General features: G+C 56.8%; 2 protein-coding genes across 5 annotated transcripts; both read right to left on the reverse strand.

Annotated features, from left to right (window-relative positions):
- Positions 1-455: 455 nt before the first annotated feature.
- Positions 456-17,618, reverse strand: FLOT2 (flotillin 2). 4 transcript variants are annotated; one of them, XM_068979185.1, is made up of 11 exons: positions 17,487-17,618; positions 11,759-11,840; positions 5,498-5,588; positions 4,403-4,526; positions 3,635-3,753; positions 3,399-3,512; positions 3,177-3,296; positions 2,869-3,083; positions 2,268-2,451; positions 1,813-1,962; positions 456-1,723 (listed from the first exon to the last, which is right to left on the reverse strand). In XM_068979185.1, exons 1-11 carry the CDS (start codon positions 17,533-17,535, stop codon positions 1,685-1,687), a joined length of 1,287 nt encoding a protein of 428 aa, XP_068835286.1. In that variant the 5' UTR covers positions 17,536-17,618; the 3' UTR covers positions 456-1,684. The 4 variants fall into 4 exon arrangements, with proteins under 4 accessions (XP_068835286.1, XP_068835287.1, XP_068835288.1 ...); XM_068979186.1 differs by lacking the exon at positions 5,498-5,588 and adding an exon at positions 7,623-7,713; XM_068979187.1 differs by lacking the exon at positions 17,487-17,618 and adding an exon at positions 7,623-7,713 and having other exon boundaries at positions 11,759-11,772.
- Positions 17,619-18,462: 844 nt separating this feature from the next.
- DHRS13 (dehydrogenase/reductase 13) lies at positions 18,463-22,939 on the reverse strand. The gene is made up of 5 exons (XM_068978992.1): positions 22,813-22,939; positions 22,582-22,700; positions 21,401-21,524; positions 20,904-21,215; positions 18,463-18,914 (listed from the first exon to the last, which is right to left on the reverse strand). The coding sequence occupies exons 1-5, from the start codon at positions 22,937-22,939 to the stop codon at positions 18,463-18,465; spliced, it is 1,134 nt and encodes a 377-aa protein (XP_068835093.1).
- Positions 22,940-23,049: the final 110 nt, after the last annotated feature.

The following is a 23,049-nucleotide window of genomic DNA, read 5'->3' on the forward strand; positions in this document are numbered from 1 at the left end:
TTCAAGCTTGTCTTGATTATTCTTATTCCTTTCGCATTTCCCCATAACTTCAGAATTACTCTGTTGATTAAAAATTTCTTGGGATTTTGATTAGGATTATATTGAATTTATAGACCAATTTTAGAGAAACGGTATCATTGCAATGCTCCTTTTTTTTTTTGGTTGCACCGAGTGGGGCTCAGAATGGGCAAGAGGGGCAGTGAGCCTGGCAGGCCCTTGCATCTTGTGTCTGTGGTGGAGCCATGTCTCCCAAGGCTCAGATCTGGCTTCAGCACCTGAGCAATGGCTGCCCTGCTCCAGGAAGCTGAGGGCAAGGCCAGGACGCTGCTGCCCCCCAGTGTCGAGGATGGGGAAGAACAGGCAAAGTGTAGCCTTTAGGCTGAAGGGGTGTGCGGGCAGGTTCCCAGTCTCTCTCCTCACAAAAGACAGTACAGGGTGTGGGCATAACCAGATCTTTATTTTACCAGAAGGGACAGGCAGCGGGGCAGTGCAGCATCCAAGCCCCAGACCGGACATGCAGCATCCACATGCAGGAACAGCCACACAGGCTGGGGCAGGGCGAGGGGTGGGGGACCAGGACCACAGGACACCCGCAGCATCCCTGCCAGGATGCTGGGGCCCTGGGCTCTTCTGCCTCCTCTGAAGCAAGGAGACAGAGGACCGGGCTGCTTCCCCACAGCTGGAGCCTGATCATTTCTGGCCAGAAAGCAAACCGGCACGAGCAGGGAAGGAGTCCGGCCAGCCTACGGCACTCGATTCTGTACAAGGCTGGCACAGCTCTGCCCACTGGAAGGGCCCGGCCTGATACTCAAGGCAGCACAGCCCTAGTAGGAAGGGGGTCTGTACATTTTATATTCCCCAGAAGGGCTGGATCCTGATCCCAGAAAGGCTTAGCAGAGTTGGGACCAAGCCCCACTCCAGGGAAGGGGATTCCCTGAGCACGAGCAGGGGCCTCCTAAGGCAGTAGTAAACCGAGGGAGCTGCTCTACACAGGAGGCCTTGCCTCTGTGCCCGTGGGTGCGGGAGAGAGAGGTGAGGTACAAGAGCAGGCCTGGGGCTGGGCAGGGGTTGGCAGAGGGCGATGGCCCTGGGCCTGCAGCCACGCTATCTGGGCCCAGAAGGGCTGGAGTGGGCGAGGCTGGGGACTTCCTGGGGGCAGGTTTTGGGCTGGGAAGACCAGGCCAGGAGAGGGCAGGGTGGCCGTCATCCCCAGGATCCCTGCACCCATGCTGAAGCTCTGGCTGGGGCCATGGGGCTGAGGGGATGGACAGAAGCACAGAAAACTTCAAGGCACCAGGATTCTTGGGAGCAGCAGGGCCACCCCCACAGACAGACAAGACGGTGATTGTAATAAACATCTTCAATTTAAACTACATGATGTGTGTAGAGGGTGCGAGGAGAGAGGGAGAGAAAAAGACAGACAAAGGAAGAGACGTACAGGAGATAAGGGTGCAAGAGACAAACCAGACAGTTGTGGCAGTGAAAGTGAGGCTGTGGGATGGAGAAGAGGGGGGAGACAGAGACAGAGGAGAAGGGAAGACAGCCAGAGGCCTGAACACGCAGCACTTCTGGTCCCTACAGAATAAGGCACCAGAGTCAGTGACGTTCCCGTTGTCCCTGTGGTATTAAAACGGGTGCTGAAGGTGGGGGCGGTGGCTGCTGAAGGGTATGGGCCGACGAGACCTCACACCTGTGCACCGGTGGCCTTCTTGATCAGCGGTATCTGCAAGGATGGGAGATGCCATGAGGCCTTGGCTCCGAGGCCCCCACCACTCTGTCCGGGGAACCCACTGCAGACGGTGAGACACCTACCTTAGACAGGTCCACACCCGTCAGGGCGTGCACAGAGGCGGGCAGCTCGGCCAGCAGTCGGTTCACTTCTGATGTCACCTTGCTGTTGTCCCCACTGAGGACCACAATCTCATCAACTTTGGTCAGTGGGGCGGCAATTTTGGCAGCAATCTAGGAGGCGGGGTGGGAGGAGAGCTGGTTGCTACTCGGACTCCATCCACCTGCCCCATTCAGCATCTCTCCCTCCCGTTTCCACCTCACCACATCCCAATGCAGCCTGGGTGGCCCTTATTTGCAATAAAGGTCAGATGGTCCCCTGGGTTAGGGATGAACCTAGGCCTGTTGTAGAGTTCTTCCCCATGCCGCCGAGTACTTCCCATTTGATCCTCCCAGCCCTCCTGTCGCTGTGTCACTGACAAGGCCCAGAGAAGTCCGGCATTTGCCCAGCCAGTCCCAGCCCTGGGTGGGAGCCTTACCTGGGGCAGGGCGTCCAACACCAAGGCCATCTTGGCTGCGTCTCCGTATTTCTGGTAGGCCTCAGCCTTGAGTTTCATCCGCTCAGCCTCTGCCTTGCCCCTCGCCTCAATGACTGCCGCCTCTGCCTCCCCAATTTTGCGGATCTTCTCTGCTTCTGCCTGAGCCAGGAGGACCTGCTTCACCCTGGGGGAGTCCGGGGGGGGGGGGGCAGGGTCAGTGGGAAGTGCCAGGGGCCCCTTAAGCCCTGCCTGGGGGTCAGTGAACCCTCGAGCCCCCCACTTTGGCAGGTGTCAGGGATGAGGGACCCATGAGGGCAGTGCCCTGGCCTTCTGGCTCTGGCCTGGAAGAGGGCACTGGCTCCCAGAGGCCACCGTGGAGAGGGGACCTACCTGGGTGCCCTCTGTGCCAAGCACCACATCAGGCCCTTAAACCTCTGGTACCTAATTCAGTCTTCCTAACAACAATCCCATAGGGCAGGCGGGTTACCCCTACTTCCCAGTGAGGAAGCAGGCGCGGGGGCCTCCAAGCTTGGCCAGGAGTGGAGGGGGTGCCCAGGTGGCAGAGGAGCTGGACTAAAGCGGGGCCCCCAGCGGCACCTACTTTTCGCCCTCGGCGATCTGCTGTATGCGGTGGGCCTCGGCCTCGGCGGGGCAGCGCACGGTGGCGATGAGTTCCTTGTCAGTGCGCAGGATCTCCTGCGCCTCCACGGCAATCTGCTTCTTGCGCTGCACGACCTCGATCTCAATCTCTTCCTGCCGGATCTTCTGCTGCTCACGCGCCCCTTGCAGCTCATAAGCCAGCTGGGCCTCAGCCGTCTGTGGCGGGGGAGGGTGGGCAGCACGTCAGAGGCTGCCCGGCACAGTCCTGGGCCTTGAGCCCCAAACCCGGGACACCCGACAGCTTCTCACCTTGATGTTGACCTCCTCGCTGAAGGCCGACTTCTGCAGCTCGAAGGCTCGCTTGGAGTCGGCAATCTTGGTGTCAGCCATGAACTTCACATCCAGCATCTCCTTCTTGCACTCAGCTTCCTGGGAGCAGGAGGGACAGGTGCTGAGGGGCCCCCTCAAACTGGGGTTTCCACCCCCTCTGCGCTCCCTCATCCTTGAGGCTGGGAAGGCAAGCCCACATACCCGGATGCCTGCGTCCCGCTCGGCCTCGGCTACCCCGATGTCGGCATCTCTCTGGACCACAGCAGTCTGTGTCTTGCCCAGGGAGCTCAGATAGTCCACTTTGTCATACACGTCCTGGGAAGGGAAGGGGAAGTCATCCCTGGGAATAGTCAGAGGCATAAAGGGGCCCCTCCTGGCAAGCTCCCCAACCCCGCACGGATGGACACGGGGGCCACAGCCTTCCTGCCACACTGCACCTTGATGGTGAAGCTGAGGATCTCGATGCCCATGCGGCCGACATCAGGGGCTGCCACCTCCCGCACCAGCTTGGCAAACTGGTCCCGGTCCTGATAAATCTGCTCCACTGTCAGGGTCCCTGGGGGCAGAAGGATCGCGGGCTGGCTCCCCAGGGCCCAGCCAGCTTGGGGAAGGGAGGCGGCGGCCAGGGAGAGGTCTGAGTGTAGGCAGGGGTCACGTCATCTGTGCCGGGTCTTCCTAGGTTTCTTTCTATCTGGCTGTGCTGGGTCTTCGTTGCAGCATGTAGGATCTTTAGTGGCAGCATGTGAACTCTTAAGTTGTGGCACGTGGGATCTAATTCCCTGACCAGGGATCGAATCTGGGCTCCCTGCCTCGAGAGCGCAGTCTTGGCCACTGGACCACCCGGGAAGTCCCTGGTTGGTTTCTTCTAACACTGAATCTCCTCCTGCAGGGTCTGGGCAGACGAGGAAAAGTGCCCAAGCAGCACTAGGAAAAGTGCCCAAGCAGCACTAGGCGCCTGACCAGACTGGCAGTCAGTCACTCAGCCCCACCTCCATGCTCTCTTCTTCACTCGAGTCACCTGACGTTTTGAAAGGAAATACATGATGGAAAACCTGTCAGCTTTTCTGCTAGAAGCCTCTCAGTGGGACTGACAGGCCCGCCTGTCCAAGGCCCCCTCTCTCCTCCCTGGCCTTGGCTCAGGGATGCTGTGTGGCTCCTTGCAGGTAACAGAGGGAGAGGGGTCCCTGGCCCGGGCAGGGCCTCACCGAGGATGGAGCGCAGGTGTCCCTCCAGCGTCTGTAGGACGACGTTCTTGATGTCTTGCACGCTCTTGCCCAGGAACTGCTCACAGGCCACGGCCAGGAGCTCCTTCTCGGTCATGATCTTCACCTGCCGGTGGTCACAGAGAAGTCTGAGCCAGGCTGGAGGCAGGCAGACAGAGGCCTCAGACCCAGGAGGATGGTGGCAGTTGGTACCCCTCCCCTCCTTTTTAGGACCTGGAGGCCTCGGGGGAAAGGGGGTGGTGGCGGGAGGGGGTGGGGTCTGCTAAGGCCTCCAGCAGGGAGAAAACATGAGGAACTCATACTGAGAAATTTCACCTTCACTGGCAGGCCCAGGCTCTGCCAGGGCCTCTCTCCTGGACATTCTGGGCTCCTCCCCCCCACCAACCCCTCCAGTCCACTCTTGGCCCCTCAGCCTGCAGGTCTCTGCAAAAAGGAGAATGAGCAATAGGGGTGCAGACAGACAGACTAGGAAAGAGAGCCAGGAGAGGGCAGGAGACAGGTCTGCAGTCCATCACCAGGGGAGGGCATCCTCCTCTTTCTTCCCCAAGGCACCAAGCCAACCACTCCTGCACCAGGGGCCTTTGAGATGGCTGAACTTGCCCTGTGAGGACCTCTGGAGAGCAGGAAGCCCCTCGCTCAGTCACTGGGCTGGGAATATAATGCAGCTCTGACTCCAGAGCCCAGAGCTCCCCGGCCTCACGTGGCCTCATCCTCTGGTCCCCACCCTGCAGCCCCCTACCCAGGGGTCAGGGGAGGCCTGGGTTCTGGGGCTTGGCATTTCCGACACCTGCAAAGAAACGGGGAGGGGTTAGTGACACGGGAGCCCTCAGCACGGCTTCTGTCCTCTGCTGGCCCGCTGGGGAGAGAAGGGGTGTCTTGTTAGTCCTGCTGGGTGGCCGAGAGGCTGAGTGCAAGTTCCAGTGGCGACGACCCTCTCTGGCAAGAGGGGCGGGCAGGGGCGGGGCCGCTGGAGAGAGACTGCCCCTGGCTGCCGGCCTTTCCTCGCTCCCACCCCAAACCCCAGCGTGGGGACGAGGCAGCTCAACGGACATGCGCGGGGCTGCTGAGTTACTATACCTGGGCGACACCCGTCACAGTTAAAGCTACCCCCTCGGCCGTCTCTACGTCCTCACAGCGGGGCTGCAACGTCATAATCTCTAGGGAAATCCTGCCAAGAAATGCAAAACAGGGGCCATGGGTCTGGGGGCCCAGGGCCTGGGGTGCAGGGAAAGACTTTGACATCTCACTGCGTCGGCAGGGACGGGCCAGGGGGGTCCTGCTGCAGGAGACGGAGGGGTGGGCTCTCCAAGGGGTTGGAGCTGGGAGCATGTGAGGAGGAGAGGGGTGGGACAGCAGGGCTGGGGTGCAGATGGCTCAGTGGAAGGAGTGTTGTGTGCCAACCATGTGCAGATGTGTCCTCTGCTCACATCAGCCTGGCTGGAAGAGTGGGAGAGGAGGCAGAGGAGTCGTCGGGGGTGGTCTGGCCCAGGGGGCTGGGGTAGGGTGGGCGAGAGTCTTGGCGTGGCCATGTGTGTCCTGGGACAGCACATAAGTGCTGGTCCTCCGGGCTGTGTTTGTGGGTACCATCTGACCATCCCCCAGAGGCCTTTGCCTATTCTCTGGGTGTGCTCAGCACCCCAGAGTGCCCTGGAGGCTGCTGAGAAAGCTGCCTCGTACCTGGCATGCTGGGAGTATGCCCACTGCTGGGCCAAGATGGAGGTGATCCTGTGTTTGCCCCACCCCACCAGGGGAGCTCTGCCAGGTCTCTTTACCTGGCAGCAGGCCAAGGCTGGAAGCCTGCTCTCTGGGGTTGGGGCCAGATGCGGCCAGTGGAGGAAAAGGCTGGGGTCATGCTAGAGCTTCAGGACAAGGAAGGTTCTGCCCAGATGACCTGAGTCTTCAAGGGTCCACATCACCCAGTTGAAAAGGGACCTGGGTATTAGCTATTTCAAATGGAGTGTGGGCTTGGAAGGAGACGAGGCTGCTAGGTGGGGTGTTGAGGGAGGCCTGGCCCCTACACATCCCACGCAATGGGGCTCTGGGCTTCTTCTCTGCCCTGAAGCCTGCCCTTCCACAGCGATGAGTAGTGGTTGCGATGGGGACAGTCTTCTTCCCCATTAAGGATAGGAGGTTGGGTGAGGCAGGGTGTGGGGGTGCCGGGTTTTGCCTGAGAGGCTGAAGGACAATTTCATGGAAGGGTGGAGAAGGGTAAGGTGACATGTAGGTCTCTTCTGCCCTGGGGACCCGCCAGCATGTAGGCTCTGAGAGGCAGGGGCTTTCTGATGTCCATCGCTGCCTCCGCTGTGCCTGGAGCTGACAAGACGCTCAGTGGGGAGCTGGCAAACGGACCAATGAAGATGGGGACCTGCGTTGCTAAATGCCCTGGCTCAGGAAAGGGTTTCATCTCTAGGGCTGTGTGGCGGTGAGGAGGGAGACAGCAGGCCGCTTGCTGTCCCAGGTGAGATCAAGTCTGTGATACAGATGGCATTCCTCGAGCACTTCTTTTCTGAAAATCCCCAAGTGAGCACCCTCACATTGCTTTACTTGCCTTTCTAATATTCCTACAAGGCTCAGGGAGGGCTTGACTTTCCCCCTTTCGCAGATGGGGAAGCTAAAGTCTGGTGACAAAGAGAGCTGCTCAAAGGCCTCTCGAAAGAGAATCAGGGGCATGGCTCGTTTTGCTCAGGCCTGTCAAGGAGGTTGGAAGCGGTCAAGGGGTGGGATGAACATAACTCCCCAGGGGACCCATCCTTCTGGTGCTGCAGGGAGGAGGGCGTCGGCCTGGAGAAGGCACAGGGCACAGAGCTCTGTGATGCCTAGAGGACTAGGGCTCCCGCAGGAGTCTTTAGGATAGAACCCTCCCCACCTGGGCAGCCCACCTCTGTCACAAAAGGGCCTGTGTATTCTCCCGCCTCAGCTTACTCTCCATGTAGGGTTGGCATCCAAGGACACCCCCTGGCAGACTTGGGCAGAGCTCCCAGATGCCCTCACTTTCTCTCCTCACTCACAGCCCCCCATGAGCTGGGACAAGGGAGTTGGGGACCCTAGAGGCTCGGCGCGGCCACGCAGACCAGTGGTGGTGGGAGCAGAGGGCAGGGAGACGCGCTCTCAGGAAAAGGGAGTCCATCTGGAGTCTGCCAGGCCCCCGCAGGGCGGGAAGAGAGGAGGTTAGACACAGAGGAGGAAGCAGGCGGGTTATTACCTGTGCAACCCCTGTTACGAATAGCGGGACCCCCTCCGACGTCTCAATATTCTCACAGCGACACAGGATGGTCATAACCTCCAGAGACAGTCTGAGCAGCAGCCGGGGGGGAGGGAGGGAGAGGCAGGGACAGGAAGGGGAGGAGGGGACACAGCAAACACACACAGTGGTTACCAGACAAGCACCGGATGCCTGAGGCCTGGGGGGTGGGGGTGGGGTCGCTCAAGACTTCAGCTCCCATCCCCCACTGCCAGCTCGAGACACCCCTGCGCTGGCCTGAGGCCTCTGGGTCTCTTCTCCAGCCCCCACACCCTTCCAGTGAGAAGCTGCTGGGCTGGAGGTAAAGCCTGCTGATGCCCTGGGCCTGTGACCTGAGGTTGGGAGGTTGCCTGTGTGCAGGGCACCAGGGTTACCCACTGCCTCACCTTCCCAGGAGATTCCTGGCACGGTCTGGCTGGCAGCCGGAGCTCCACGCTCCAGACAGAGGCAAGCTTGTGTTTCCAGAAACTGGGGTGGGGGTGGGGGAGGCCACTCTGGGGGTTCATGAGCCACAGCAAATACCGAATCCTGCGGGGCACAAACCCTCTAGGCCTGTGCTACTTATCCCTAAGAAGGTAATTGAGGGCCAGAAGAGACTAAAGCAATTTTTGGATTTTCTGATTTGTGGGGGTGGGATGTGTCAAGGAAGGCTGGGAGCGGGGGAAGTGTGTGCACCCCTGCCAATATTCACAGGGACAACTGGGAGTCACTCACTTCCAGAGTTGGGCACAGGCAGAGTCATGGCAAAGAAAAGGTGCGTGGAAGCTACCTGGGCCTCCCTGGGGCAGGGTGTGTGCCCGTGTGTGCAGGGTGCTGGACCAGGCAGAGGCCAGCCTGTGGACAGCGCAGAAGGTTTCCTTAAACCAGAGGGAGGGAGGGCAGAGGCTGAGGTGAAGGAGCAGAAGCAAGTGGAGTGGAGGGACGGGGAGCAGGAGGCAACGTGGGTCCCTCCACTCTCCAGCCATGCGCAGGTACACAGGTTGACTGCCTTCCAGCCCCTCCCTAACAGTACCCTCAGGCTGAGAGGACAGCAGACCCAGCTCAAGACAGGCACCCATCAAGCTCTCTCTGGGGAAGGAGGGGAGGGAGACATGAAAGAGGGAGGGAGGGACTGAGGGAGAGGAGGCCAGAGGGAGGGAAGGAGACAGGAAAAGAGGGAGGTGGGGGGGAAGAGGGAGGAGGGGAGGGAGGGAGACAAGAAACAGGGGGAGGGTGGGGAGAGGGGAAAGAGGGAGGAGGGGAGGGGGAGGAGATACAGAAAAGAGGGGGGTGGGGGAGGGGGAAGAGGGAGGAGGGGAGGGGGAGGAGGGGGAGACAGAAAAGAGGGGGAGGTGGGGGGAAGAGGGAGGAGGGGAGGGAGGGAGACAAGAAACAGGGGGAGGGTGGGGAGAGGGGAAAGAGGGAGGAGGGGAGGGGGAGGAGATACAGAAAAGAGGGGGGTGGGGGAGGGGGAAGAGGGAGGAGGGGAGGGGGAGGAGGGGGAGACAGAAAAGAGGGGGAGGTGGGGGGAAGAGGGAGGAGGGGAGGGAGGGAGACAGGAAAGAGGGGGAGGGTGGGGGAGGGGAAAGAGGGAGGAGGGGAGGGGGAGGAGATACAGAAAAGGGGGTGGGGGAGGGGGAAGAGGGAGGAGGGGAGGGGGAGGAGGGGGAGACAGAAAAGAGGGGGAGGTGGGTGGAAGAGGGAGGAGGGGATGGGGAGGAGGGGGAGACAGAAAAGAGGGGGAGGTGGGGGGAAGAGGGAGGAGGGGAGGGGGAGGAGGGGGAGACAGAAAAGAGGGGGAGGTGGGGGAAGAGGGAGGAGGGGAGGGAGGGAGACAGGAAAGGGGGAGGGTGGGGGAAGGGGAAGAGGGAGGAGGGGGGAGGAGGGAGGGAGACAGGAAACAGGGGAGGGTGGGGGGAGACGGAAGAGGGAGGAGGGGAGGAGGGAGGGAGACAGGAAACAGGGTGGAGGAAGGGGAGGAGAGAGGGAAGGAGACAGGAAAGGGGGAGGGTGGGGAGGAGGAGGAAGAGGGAGGAGGGGAGAGAGGAGGGAGGGAGACAGGAAAAAGGGAGGGAGGGGAGGACAGAGGGAGGGAAGGAGACAGAAAAGGGGGAGGGTGGGGGAGGGGAGGGAGGGAAGAAGACAGGAGAAGGGGAGGGTGGGGAGGAGGGGGAAGAAGGGGAGGGGAGGGAGACTAGAAAGAAGGGGGAGAGAAAAGGAGGGGAAGGAGGGGGAAAGGGGAGTAGGGAGGAGAGAGGGAGAAGGGGGAGGAGAGGGGAGGAGGGGAGAGGATGGGGGAGGAAGGGGGAGGAAGTGGGGAGGAGGGAGGCTGCAGCTCAGATGCCAGAAATGGAGGAACCGCTTAGGTTAGGGCAAGACAGCTGCCCCCATCGAGGCCTCAGGACAGGACAGGGCATGGCAGCAAAGAACAGCGGGAGAGACCTCACTGAGGCTGGAGAACAGCTGACACTGAGGGCAGGTGACATGGAGGATGGCCATGGAAAGGACCTCAAATGGAAGGCTGGGTTAGAATCCTAGACCTCCACTCTGACCTAGGAAGCACCTGCCGGCCTCGGGAAACAAAGGTCCCCGCTGGGGGAGACGCCCCTGCAGCAGGCTAGGGGACAGGGAAGGGGCTGCCCCAGGAACCCAAGAGTGGGCCCTGCCTGTGGGCCCAGAGGGAGACGCTGAGCCTGGGTGTGGGAGAGCCGCTCCTAGGATGAGGCACAAGGCCCCCCACCCCTCACCTTGAAACCTGCAATCAGAGAAGCCAGGCCCTGCTGTCTTGGGGCTCTGCTCCTGGGAGCAGGAAGCGGGAGGGGACCAACCACGGCGTGGAGAAAGGGCCTCTGGAGTGTCAGCAGCACCAAGCAGCAGACGCCTGGCTGGACAGGTCTTGGCACAAGCGGACACTCTCTAGGCCCGGCCGTACGTCGAGGGGTTTGGACAAGACACTCTGCTGTCCCAGGACTGTGTGGCGGGTGTGGGGTGGGAGGTGACAGTGTCTCTGGAGAGGGGACCCATGGCTCCTGTCAGGCCAGCTGGCCACCTCAGGTGTCTTAGGATCCTGAGAGGAACTTGTGACCACTACTAATTACTTTCTGAACACTTTTGACCTTGGGCCAGAAGAGTTGCCCAAGATCCCTCAACTGAGGCAGGGCTACGAGCGGGGAGAGATGGGCAGTGGAGGGAGTTAGGAGAGATCAGTGAAGTTAAATCGTTGTGACATGCTTCCCATGCCCCTGACCTGAGCCAACACCCTCAGACTCCCTGCAGCCATGAGGTGTCTCTCTGCCAACTACGAGACTGGGATACAGGGGGATTTCCACTGGAATCTCCACTGCTTCCCCTTCACAGGACCCCCACCCCTGCCAACGGGCCTGCGCTTTCATAGCTCTGGGGCCTGTGTCGCCTGGTTCCTGGCCTGGAAGAATCTGGGCCCCTCCCCTGATCTCCCATAATCAGGAAGGGGGTGCTGGTGGAGAGGTGGCCAGCCGGCCTCATCTCCTCCTGGGCAGGCAGTGAGGGGGACAGGAGAAGCCTGGGCCCAAGTCTAGCCTTGCCCTGGGCTCCGGGAAAGCCAGCAGGTAGAGCCTGAGCTGAAATCTCCCTTCCCCTTCTGAGTCTCTCCAGACTGATGGAGGATGTCCAGACCCGTCTTGCCCAGCCTGGGTGCCAGTTCCTTAGATTTGCAACCTTTGTCTTTAATACACAGAGCCCCTTCAGACTGTAACCATCCTCTGCCATTTAGCCCCTGCCTGCATTGTTCCAGGGTCTGCACAGGGCAGGGGTCTCTTCAAGCCTTTCCTCCTTCCTAGGACCATTCCAAACAGGTGTGTTATTAAGGCTTCCTGAATAATTCTGAGCTAAAATCAGGGCCTTAGGGCTCTGCCTGAATTGCCTGGGGCAGAAGTGATACTTTCAATGGAAAAAAGCACACCCACCAAGGAGGAGCTGCCTGCAGACAGCCCTCCTGCCTCCCCATGTAACCCATTCCACCTGCCTCTTGGGAGGTCCCCCCAACTAGAACGGAATGCAGCTCAAGTGGCATGAAGGGGGTTAAGGATGGAGACCCTCTGCTCCCCTGCCCACCAGGATGCCCGATGACCAGCCCTTACCTCTGAGTGTCGGAGATACACCACCAAGCCCAGGCCCAGCCGCCAAACACATACTGTTTATAGTCGGAACCACAACAGCCCCCTGGAGAGCAAAGCAAACCATGGCTGGTCAGTTAGTCCTTGGGTCTGTCTACCCTCCAACGCCTCCATCAGCAACACTGGACCTTTGCCTGCTCTGACACTTGACAATTCCCACCACTGGGCACTAGGTGTGGAGGTTACAGATGAATGGGAGACAGGCCCTTAAGGTCTTGGGATCCAGTTTTGTGCTATTTGCATAGCAATGAGGGGAGCCAATGAGTGGTTCAGAACATATGCGCTTTCAGAGAACAAAGTCAGTGGGCAAGAGTGAACAGGGACACGTCCATCTTTGATTCAACCATCCGTTCAGCAAACAAGTACTTTTCTGTGCTAGGGAAACGGAGATGAAGGTACAGTTCCTCTCTTAAAAGAGGTGGGACTCAGAGGAGTGACCTTTTCCTGAGCTGATGGTTGTACCATGCGACTGGCCTGTGACCAGGATGGGATCAGTCCCAGAGGGAAAGCAGATGGAAGGCTAATGCAAGGGAGTCTATGAACCAAGGGGTAGGGTGGGGGTGGGGGTAGGGGCTGGCTCACGCTCAGCAGACCTCTCAGTGAGGCTGGTTCCCAGGGGTTCAGAGTGAATGGGAGCGGATGGGGAAGAAGGCAAGACCTCAAAACAGAAGTCAACTCATGGTACCAACTGGAAAAGTGAAAGGGAAAAGGCCTAAAAAGGAAATGACTCCTGGAAACTATGTATCAACTAAATAGCCTGCTGAATCTGGCCACCACCCAGATTCACTTCCTGGAGGAGCTCCATACAATCTCTATACAGAAATAAGAAAAATCAGTTCTTGAAATTCTTGTTGCGAACCCCCCTACTGATGCCGAAATTAATCAACAAGTTCAAGAAAACTTAGTAAAAGCAAGAGGGGCTGTTCCCTGGCAGAAACAGATGATTCAAAGGAAACATAACATTTAACAGGGAGGAAAAAGCCAGTGGGCGGTCATCGTTTCCACATTCATAAACTTGGGTTTTCAGGAAAGTCTAGGGTGGGTGCCTCCCAAGGTCAAAGGTCAGGGGTAGTTTTGTGTAGCTGGGTTAGTGTCTCTGAGGCCTCATGGCAGGGGACAAAGCCGGGTGGCAGGGCAGAGGGCAGACTGCAGAGTATTGTAGGGATTGGGTCAAGCAGGGGTGTTGTGTGTATGTGCCTGAATGATGGGGAAGTCATTTAACCTAAGAAGCCACACTTACATTTGCATTTTAGAAAACCCACTTTGCACAAGGAGAAGTATACCTGGGTCAGGGAGGCTGGGGAGAAGCAGCCTCTTGCAGTGACCCAGGCCACACACAGTGGCTGATGTGGGGGTATAACTTCTAGAGTAGTCTTATCCAAGAGAACATCCTTCAGGGATCAAAATGTTCCACAGCTGTGCTGTGCAACAAAGCAGCCACTCAGGACATGCGCTATTGAGCACTGGAAATCTGGCTGGTATAACTGAGAAAATGAATTGTAATTAACTTAACCTGTGGCTCCTGGCTACCATACTGGACAGTGTAGGTCTACAGCCAGGGTTTGGGTTGGTGGTCAGGCCAACAACCAGAGACAACAGAATCATGACCTGGAGAGAAGTTTTAGATAGGTGGAGGGAGCACCTGACGCGAACAGCCGACTCACCGGAAAAGACCCTGACGCTGGGAAAGATTGAGGGCAGGAGGACAAGGGGGCGACAGAGGATGAGATGGTTGGCTGGCATCACCGACTCGATGGACATGAATTTCAGCAAGCCAAGGGCGATAGTGAAGGGCAGGGAAGCCTGGTGTGCTGCCGTCCACGGGGTTGGAAAGAGTCAGACACAATTTAGCGACTGAACAACAACAAAGGAACAAAGATCCTGCAAGTGTGGCGGGACTGCTAAGATGGACAGCTAGCAAATGTTACTGCCCACCGGGCAGCCCACCCTGTCTCCTGGGTCTGCCCTGTGCATGGTGTACAAGCAGCTGAGCCTGAGGTCCAGGGAGCCGGGAGCATCGCTGCAGTGTGAACAGGGTTGGGAAGACGTTGCAGGTCTCTGGGAACACCTGTTCACAGGGCTGCTGCTCAAGGTAAGCCACTGCAGGCTGCTCTGTCCTGGGGATGGGGTGAGAGGAGTCTCTGAGGACCAGCAGTCAACTTGAAACCAAAAACATCTCAGGATCCAGTGAAACTGGAAAAGGATCAAAAACCACAGGTTGTTCCACTTCTTCTGGCCTGGTGGGGAATGGGGCAGAGTGGCACAGCTTTCTCCAACCAACCCCAGGGCACTTCTCAGGGTGCAGGAAGAGGAGATGGTGGTAGTGGTAGGTGGGATGGAGGTGAGGGAGCCAAGGGTGGGAATCCACGCTTTGAAGTGAAAAGTGAGGCATTAGTCACTCAGTTCTTTCTGACTCTGTGCGACCCCGTGGACTGTCAGGGTCCCCTGTCCATGGAATTCTCCAGGCAAGAATACTGGAGGGGTAGCCTTTTTTTTTTTTTTTTTTTACCTTTAACTTATTCTTTGACCTTGGGAGCAGGCTGCCACAGCTCAGGCTGGGCCTCCGCCAAGGGTAACATGGCCAGGTTCCCAGGGGTAGCAACAACAGGAAGCTGGGGCTGCCTGGCTGCCTCACCCCCAGCAGCCTCCTCCCCTGGAAGGCATCTTCCTTCCAGCTTCCTGGTCACCCTGGGGACCACTCCCAAGAGAGGACTCTTAGGTGACCCTTCCTTGACCTCCTCAGTTCTTACTGTCTCCAGATCTGGAGACAATCCTCCTAATTTTATCTCACTTCTAATCCAATCTACTTTCCTTTGCTCTGTCCTCAATCAAGTTGAAGAATCACAAAATATCCTGTCATAATAAATTCTGCCTCACTCTTAGCCCTCCCCAAACACAAGTGCCAGTCTGCCCCCTCAGGAACACTCCCTTTTTTCCTGACCCTCTTCCATTCTTTCATTCCTACTAGTCAAGAAGACCTACAACTCTACAAGGCAGATTTTTTTTTTTGGTTGCGCAGCAGGGCTTATGGGATTTCAGTTCCCCAACCAGGACTGAACTGGGCAGTGAAAGTGCTGAATCCTAACTACTGGGCCATCAGGGAACTCTCATAAAAGGGGGATGTTTTGAGCCGAAATCCCCCGCCCCCCTTAGTAGTCTGGCAAAGCCTGAATGTCCATAAATGCATAAAGTAAGATACATAAGAAACTAATATTTAAAGTTATATATGTGTGCTATGTGATACACAGTAACATGTATAATGTTATTAAATAATAAGATCTTGTGGTAGATTAATAACTGGCTTAATTTCAAAGTAGCAATGAGCATAAATGATTTTTACCATACTCTACTGCAACGTAGAGTAGGCAAATATCTGCTAATCCTATCATGGATTGTTGCCGACATTAATAATCGTATCGGAAGCACTAACTTTCAGTTAAGGTAAGTGTAAATAAAAATGTACTACTTTCCTCTTATCAAATGCAAAGACCTCTAAATTCTATCCACAAACTCCAGGTTAAGAATTTCTTCCCTACTGTAGAGATAAGAGAAAGGTATATGTGTTTGGATTCCCCCAAAGTAGAAACAGAAAAAAAATATTGTGCATTACAGAATGAAGGAGGCAGGATAGACAAGAAGAACCTCCAGACTTTTCAAGTGGAAAAGCTGATCATGATATATATTAACATCCTCTTTCTGAAAGTGGGTTGCGTGAGATGACCCTGGACTTAGAAAGGAAAGTGAAAGTCGCTCAGTCATCTAACTCTTTGCGATCCCATGGACTATATAGTCCATGGAATTCTCCAGGTCAGAATCCTTGAGTGAGTAGCCATTCCCTTCTCCAGGGGATCTTTCCAACCCAGGGATTGAACCCAGGTCTCCCACACAGCAGGCAGATTCTTAACCAGCTGAGCCACCATGGAAGGCACCAGGTCCAATTAATGGGGTGTAGGGAACAGGACTAGAAGTCCACATGCTATCGAGAGCCACAGTGCAGTTCGATCATCTCAAATCCCAAGGTACTATTATACTGGGCATCATCTCTCTCTCTTCTCTTCCACCCTCCCTTGACTTCAGCTCTCTTAATTCTGTGTGGCCTCCTCTCCGCACTCCTAAAATGGCTTCAAATTTAGCACTGCTTTGGCCTCTGGCTAGAGTACCCTGGCAACTTGGGAGGCACAGAGCAGCCCGTCTTAGGGGCTCTTTTTGCTCCTCAGTTTCAGGATCGCCACAAAGACAAAATGGGAGCGCTTTCTCCTTGCCCAGAGTCTGGGCTTCTAGAGAGAAATCCCACAAGAAAAACACAAGTGTGATGTAGATTCAGGTTTCTAAAAACCTTTAGGAGTGGAGGCTGGGAGACTGGCCCAAGTCTGAGAGAGGAGCAGGTTTAGTCAGTGCTCTCTAGGGGTCTCCCTGGTGACCCCAAGGCTATCTTCTTTGGTTTTCAGGGAAGTGAAAGATTTTTTTTTTTGGCTGTGCCACAGGGCTTGCAGGATATTAGTTCCCCGACCAGGGATCAAGCCCCAGGCCCCTGCAGTGAAACCACAGAGTCCAAACCAATGGACTGCCAGGGAAGTCCCAGGGAAGTGAAGGATCTTAATTTCCCCACAGGAGTAGGGTCCTAGTCAGAGAGATTGACGATTTCCTGTCCCAGGGCAGAGACTGACTTTGAGATCCAAAGTGAACAAAAATCCATGAAAGTTCCCAATGGATTCATCCCAGCTCTCAAAGTGGGTGGCAACAAGCCCTGGTCCAGCCCACCCTCTTCTGCTCAATTCTGCAGCTGGCCCTAACAACTCTGTGTACAGGTGGAGAATCCATACTGACAGTGGCAAGTAGGATATGACCGTTTCCTGCAGCTACAGGCCTCCATCCTGTCGGGGAAACACGGGCTTCTCCCCAGCACCCGCGCCATTGGCTGCACAAACTGGTGGCTTGAAAGGCTCCTGCCACTTCCCAAGACACCGAAATAAACAATTTAAATAGCAGCCTTATGACAAGCTCTCTCTCCCTCCCCCAGCACTGCGGAGCCCCCATCCTGCCTAAGCGCAACAGAAATTCTGGAGTGTGCAGCATTTTGCAACCAGAGCAACACAGCCAGGAGCCAGGTTTCTCAACCTGTAGAGGCCGCACCCGCGTCTCAGGGGCGGGCAGTGCCAGTAAAGCCCGGCAAGCCTCAGCCTGCTCGGAATTAACGGATCTGTGCCCAGAACCCAAGGATCCAGGGTCCACCGCCCTTTCCCAGACAGGCACCTGCGACCCACCCATCCCTCGCTCCGGGCGCTGGCATCTAGCCAGACTGTGTTCCCGGAACCCCAAGGCTTCGGCTCGGGATCCTCTAGGCCACAGGGGAGACCCTGCCCAAAGAAGGAGGCGGAGAAAGGAAAGGAGGGAATCAAGACGGGCAAACACGCAGAGCCCGGAGGTGGGGGGAGCGCCTGGCCGATGCCCTAGGGCGCGGAGCACGGAGAGTGGGGGTCCCTCCTGGAAGGGGTCTCCGGAGCTACCGTAAGCTCAGGCCCCACCCCCGGCACTGCCCACCCCACAACACCCCCACCCCACCCCCCGCCGCGCAACCCTCAGAGCCCTTCCTCGGCCTGGCCCCTCTCCCGCCCTCCCAGGCACAGCCCCCGCCCCAAACACCCTCCCGGCGCTGGGCGTTCCGGATCCACCTCGCTCGGGGCCCCCTCACCTGAAACCACCAGCGCCTCGTTGGGCCCCACCGTGTGACAATTGCCCATGGCGCCTGCGGGACGGAAGGGCCCCCGGAGGTCGCGGAGACCTGGACAGCAGCCTCCGGCCCGCACCCCGCGCGCGCGCGCCCGCCCGCACAGCCGGCCTCGCCCTGCCTGTCGGGCCACCCCCAGCAGCCGCCCGCCCGCACCCCTCCGCGGCCGCAGCGCCGCCGGAAGTGTGGCGGCGGAGGGCGGGGCCGGCGCGGCCTGCGAGGCGGTCTGCGCGCTACCCGTGGAGTCAAGACGCTTTATTGCATGGGGTAGACATCGCGTACCCACGACTCCCACTGGGCGCCTGAATAACCACCGTCCTGCCCTTTCTCACCTTCCACCTCCCAGCTCCCACTTTACAGCGATCGGCCCTGGAGCCAGCCCGCTGGGGGTTCCAGTTTCAGCCCCCGCGCTTACTAGCTGGGAGACCTTGGGCGAGTCCCTTATCTGGCTGAGTCCCTCACCTGGCTGCTAATGCAAAAAGGGGATAATGAAACTACTTAGCTAAAGGGTCTAAAAGGACCCAGCTGAATAATCCTGTGTTGGCAGTGCATCCAATTACAAATTCCCAGGCCCTATTCTGGGGCTGATCGGCATGCCTGAGGGTAGGGCCTGGAAATCCGAAATTCAAATTCCTGAAAAGCCGCAGCAGATACACTACGTCCCACCTCTCAATCTGGGATTTCTCTTCCTCTCTGGGAGAAATAATCACCCTTTATTTCCTTCCACGAGGAAACGAGCTGTCCAGGACATACCTCGAAAACCGCGGAAAGTAACCATGGATGCAAAAATGGCAACTCTCTCCTTGCCTAGTGCATGGCCCGGCACACAGCTAGGGTTTTAAAGGCCCACCAGGTCCCTGGAAAGCTTCCAGGTCTGCGTGTGTGTGTGTGTGTGTGTGTAGGAGTGGGGTGGGGGGTGGAGTGGGGGGAGGGTGGGCGGTTAGCAAGCCTGAGGCTCAAGTTCAGCTTTAACCGGAATTCGGCGCGTGACCGTAGACCAGTCTGTTGAACTCTGAGGGCTGGGGTAGAGTTCGGAAGCCGTGGGCTCCTCGGGGTGGGGGGTGCTCGGAGAGGATGGAGTCCCCGGGTCTTCAGGCTGGGAATCTTCATCAGATTCGGCATCCTCCCCAGGCCCAAGCCCTGCTAGCTTCCTGCTGGCCTCCCACAGCCGGTGAGCTGCGCGGTCGTCTCTGGCGGCTGGGGGCACTTCCTCCACGTGGCAGTTGGCGAAGTACCTCCCGCTGAGGGGCTCAATGCCTTCCTGCAGAGCGCAGTACAGGGGTGTCTGGGCACCCCCTCGCGGTGCCCGGAGCACCAGCCAAGCCAGGGGGCGCAAAAGTGGGCGGAGCCATCCAGGAACGTGGCGCAGGAAGAGCTCCGAGTTCACTGGCCCTGTGGACGGGAAGAAAGGAAGTGGCAGGGAAGACGACCGAAGACGACCGTGGGTGAGGGTCTAGCGTAAGAGGCAAGCACAGGGCTACTCAAAAGGAGTGAAAAAGAGTCCGGTCCCAGGGAAGCCAAGGTGGAAGCCAAGGTCGTATTAACCAGGTAGTACTTAGGGACCTGATAAGCTGACCTCACTCGTTTCTAACAGCAAGCCACTTCTTCATCCAAGCTCCTTACACATCCTCATCTTCCAGATATTGCTCATGCTGTGTCCCTGCCTGCTCAGTCACTTCAGTCATGTTCGACTCTTTTCAACCTTATGGACTTCTCCCATGGGATTCTCCAGGTAAGAAACTAGCCTGGAACAATCTGTCTCCATCTTTTTTTCTAGCTCATCTTTTTCCCTGTTCCTTTGTGTTTTATCTTTTGGCCTTCCCCAGTGGCATGTGGGATCTTAATTCCCCAAACCAGGAATCAAACCCTCATCCCCTGCATTGGAAACATGTGAAGTCCTAACCTTTGGACTGCCGGGAAAGTCCTCCTGTTCCCCTGTTTAACCAGCAAACATTTATGAACACCTACAATAGACCAGCCACTGCTTTGGATATTAGAGATATGGAGTCTAATAATGGCTAGCTATAATTATTATTATTATCACTATTATAATTTTAATGAGCCTTAGGTAATGATTGTCTAATATTCGGTATAGTATTATGGGTCAGGCAGATCTTGTTATCCGGCAACTTGTTCTCTAAGGCAGGGATGGGTCTTCAGTTCAGTTCAGTCACTCAGTCGTGTCTGACTCTTTGCAACCCCATGGACTGCAGCACGCTAGGCCTCCCTGTCCATCACCAACTCTGGGAGTTTACTCAAACTCATGTCCATTGAGTCAGTGATGCCATCCAACCATCTCATCCTCTGTCGTCCCCTTCTTCTGCCTTCAGTCTTTCCCAGCATCAGGGTCTTTTCCAGTGAGTCAGTTCTTCACATCAGGTGGCTAGAGTATTGGAGTTTCAGCTTCAACATCAGTCCTTCCAATGGACATTCAGGACTGATTTCCTTTAGGATGGACTGGTTGGATCTCCTTGCAGTTCAAGAGACTCTCAAGAGTCTTCTCCAACACCTCAGGATGGGTCTTACTGATTAGTAAAATCACTCAGACTGTAAGAATGCTTCTAGTGGACCCCTAGACCCTGGATGACCCAGCCTATCTCTATACCTCATCTCTTGCCACATTCCCTTCCTCACTCTGCTCCAGCCACAGCAGGCTCTCTGTTCTTTCTTAAACACACCAGGCACTTCTGCCTCAGGACCTTTGCATTTGGTATTTACTCTGTTCTTTTACTCTCCTCTCTAGAATGCCTCACAGGTCATTCATTTCCTTCAAGCTTCTACTGAAACGTCACCTTTTCAGTTACATCTTCCTTGACTGCCATAGATAAATATAGCACCCCCTGTCATTTCTTATTCTTTTGCCAACTCTGTCATTTCTTAGCCCCCTTTCCCTGTCTTATCTTTCCCTGCAGCACTTTAAACACCACCTGTCATTGTATACATTTATTAGCTGTCTCCTTCTATAAAGTAGAATGTAAACTCTACAAGGATGAGGTCTTTGTTTTGCTCACTGCTACATTCCCTGTGTCTAGATTAATGCCTAGAACATAGTAGGTACTCACTAAATGCTTCCTGAATGAGTAATTATTAGCTAACATCATCAATTCAGTCATGCAGATGGCTCCTTGGGGTGAGAACCTAGGCCTTCCTCATTGCCATGCCTTACCCAGCTTTCAGCATCTGAGCTTGAGGTGTGAGACAAGCTCAGACAAGGAGAGCCTGGCTTCAAGATCAGCAAGGAACAGGCCTCTCTCTGGACCAGGCCTCCTTCCTGCTCTGAGATTCTGTGGCTCAGTGAGAGGCAGGGGGAGCAGGGGAAGGGGCGAGGATGGGAGAGGGGAAATAAGAATGAAGCAGAGCAGCCAGAGAGACAAACCTCACCTGGATGGGCTGCATAGCAGGTGACGCCAGTGCCCTCAAGCTGAGTGGCAAGCTCCCTGGCGAACAACACGTTGGCCAGCTTACTGTCGGCATATGCCCGCAGCTCCTGCCGCCAGCCCACCACTGGGCGGTCCAGGCGTGTGAAATCGAGGCGGCCTCTGCGGTGGGCAGCAGAGGAGACCACCACCACACGGCTGGGGGCGCTTGTCTTGAGCCGGGGCAGCAGCAGGTGCGTCAGCAGGAAGGGGCCGATGTGGTTCACACGCAGCAGCAGGTTAAAGGGCTCCCGGGTCCGGCCACAGGAACTGATCCCTGGGGTAGGGGCTAGGTGTGAACAACTGCTCCAGAGGGATTCTTGGAGGCCTCAGCATCCCCCAGGTGAGATAGTGGTAGGGGGCATCCTTCCCACATGTTTACCAGTCCCTCAGCCAAGCCTGCCTGGAAGGGTCGGCTGCCCTGGGCACCCCCCCGCCCCTCTGCAGGTCGGCTGCCCTCACCGGCATTGTGGATGAGGATGTCCAGCCGTGGCTCAGAGCTCAGGAAGGCAGTGGCAAAAGCCCTCACGGAGGCCAGACTGGCCAAGTCCAAAGCCATGAAGATGACTTCATTGTTCCCACTCTCCTGTGGAGTGGCAAGAAGTGACCTGTCATATGCACCCTTTTCTTCCTTCTCCCCAGGCACCAAATTCTGAGAGCTCAGCTCCTGCTACTAACTCCTTCTACTAAGATCTACCCCAGGCATTAGAATGCAAATCTTGACTTTGCTTATTACTAGAGTGATACCTTGGGCAAGATACTTAATCTTTCTGAGCCTTAGTTCTCTGTAAAATGGAAATAATAATATTACTGATAGTTATTGTGAGAATTAAATGAGTTAATATATGTAAAATCTTTAGAATACTGCCTGGCATGTAGTCACCACTCTGTAGGCACTTGCCTTTTTTTTTTTTTTTGTACTTGCTATTATTATTAATATTATCATACCCTCTGCCCATTATTGTTTACCCTAAAATCTACAAAGGACTACTCACTGGTCTCCTCCAACCCACTCTTACCCCCTACAAACCAGGTGCCACAGAGCCACTTAGGGGTTCATTCCCAAAAGTTATTCTGAAAGTCCAGTCCCTGCTGAGAACACTTCGTCGGATCTCCACTGTCCATTCTATGAAATCTGATCTACTCAGTAGGGTCTATAAGGGCCCTTTGAACTTGGCCCTGGCTCAGAGAGTTCAGCCCCTTCCTTTTGCCTCTTCTCTGCATACTCTATACTCCGCGCTCTGGCCTCATTAAACCTTTCAATCAGTTTCTCAAATCAGACCATCTATCTTGCCTCAGGGCCTCTGCATATGCTGTTCCCTCTGCTGTTCTCTTTCCGACTTTCATTAAATTTCACTGTTTCTTAAATGTATTAGAACAGCAATTACTTTCTTCAGACCTGGTGTCCCTTCGCTGTGTGACCACAGCACCTGTGCACCCTCTTCTCCATTTGGTGAACCGGGCTGCATTGTCCTTTAAGGGACTGGATACCCCCGCCCGCATGTCTCCAGCTGCCCGGCTCTTTTCTGTGTATGTCCTCTGTGCTTCCGTCCTCTGTTCACCCTCCCGCCAGGCCCCGCCCTCCCCGCCAGGCCCCGCCCTCCCCGCCAGGCCCCGCCCTTCAAGGCTCCGCCTTCCCTCACCTGGCGGAGGTCGAACGCAGCGGCTTCGCCGCGCTCCCGGCTCCTGCAGGCCAGCACCACGCGCGCTCCCCGGCGTGCCAGCTCCAGCGCCGTCATCTTCCCGATGCCGCTGTTGGCGCCTGAGGAGGGTGGGCGGGAGCCGAGCTGAGGCGTCAGGCCCCCGCCCCACTGTCCTGGCTCCCCGCCCCGCGGTCCCGGCTCCCCGCCCCCTGCTCACCAGCCAGCACTCACCCGTGACCACCGCCGTGCGGCCCCGCAGGCTGGCGAGGCCGCGGCACGGCGGGGCCTTCACCAGGTTGTAGTAGACAAGCACGTAGGCGCCCAGCAGCAGCCCCACGCCCAGCAGCAGCGCCTCCATGCTGGCCGCACCTCCGGGCTCCCGCCCAGGCCCGGAGCCGCCTGGATCGCTGCCCGGGGGGCTGCGGGCTCTCCCCGCACCGGCCTAGAAGGGCGCCTGGCGCTCTTCGG

Source organism: Capricornis sumatraensis, chromosome 8, assembly GCF_032405125.1.
Source record: "Capricornis sumatraensis isolate serow.1 chromosome 8, serow.2, whole genome shotgun sequence".
Taxonomy (NCBI): Eukaryota; Metazoa; Chordata; class Mammalia; order Artiodactyla; family Bovidae; genus Capricornis; species Capricornis sumatraensis.

Excerpts from the sequence above, each read along its gene's own strand:
- DHRS13 (XM_068978992.1), bottom strand. The coding sequence starts at position 22,939 with ATGGAGGCGCTGCTGCTGGGCGTGGGGCTGCTGCTGGGCGCCTACGTG. Across the intron at positions 22,701-22,812 it reads CCGCACGGCGGTGGTCACGG|GCGCCAACAGCGGCATCGGG; the intron begins GTGAGTGCTGGC and ends CACCCTCCTCAG. Across the intron at positions 21,216-21,400 it reads CATCCTCATCCACAATGCCG|GGATCAGTTCCTGTGGCCGG; the intron begins GTGAGGGCAGCC and ends CCCCTACCCCAG.
- FLOT2 (XM_068979185.1), bottom strand. The coding sequence starts at position 17,535 with ATGGGCAATTGTCACACGGTGGGGCCCAACGAGGCGCTGGTGGTTTCA. Across the intron at positions 5,589-11,758 it reads TGTATCTCCGACACTCAGAG|GATTTCCCTAGAGATTATGA; the intron begins GTAAGGGCTGGT and ends ATTTCTTGGCAG. Across the intron at positions 3,084-3,176 it reads GCGAGGAGGTCAACATCAAG|ACGGCTGAGGCCCAGCTGGC; the intron begins GTGAGAAGCTGT and ends CCCCCGCCACAG.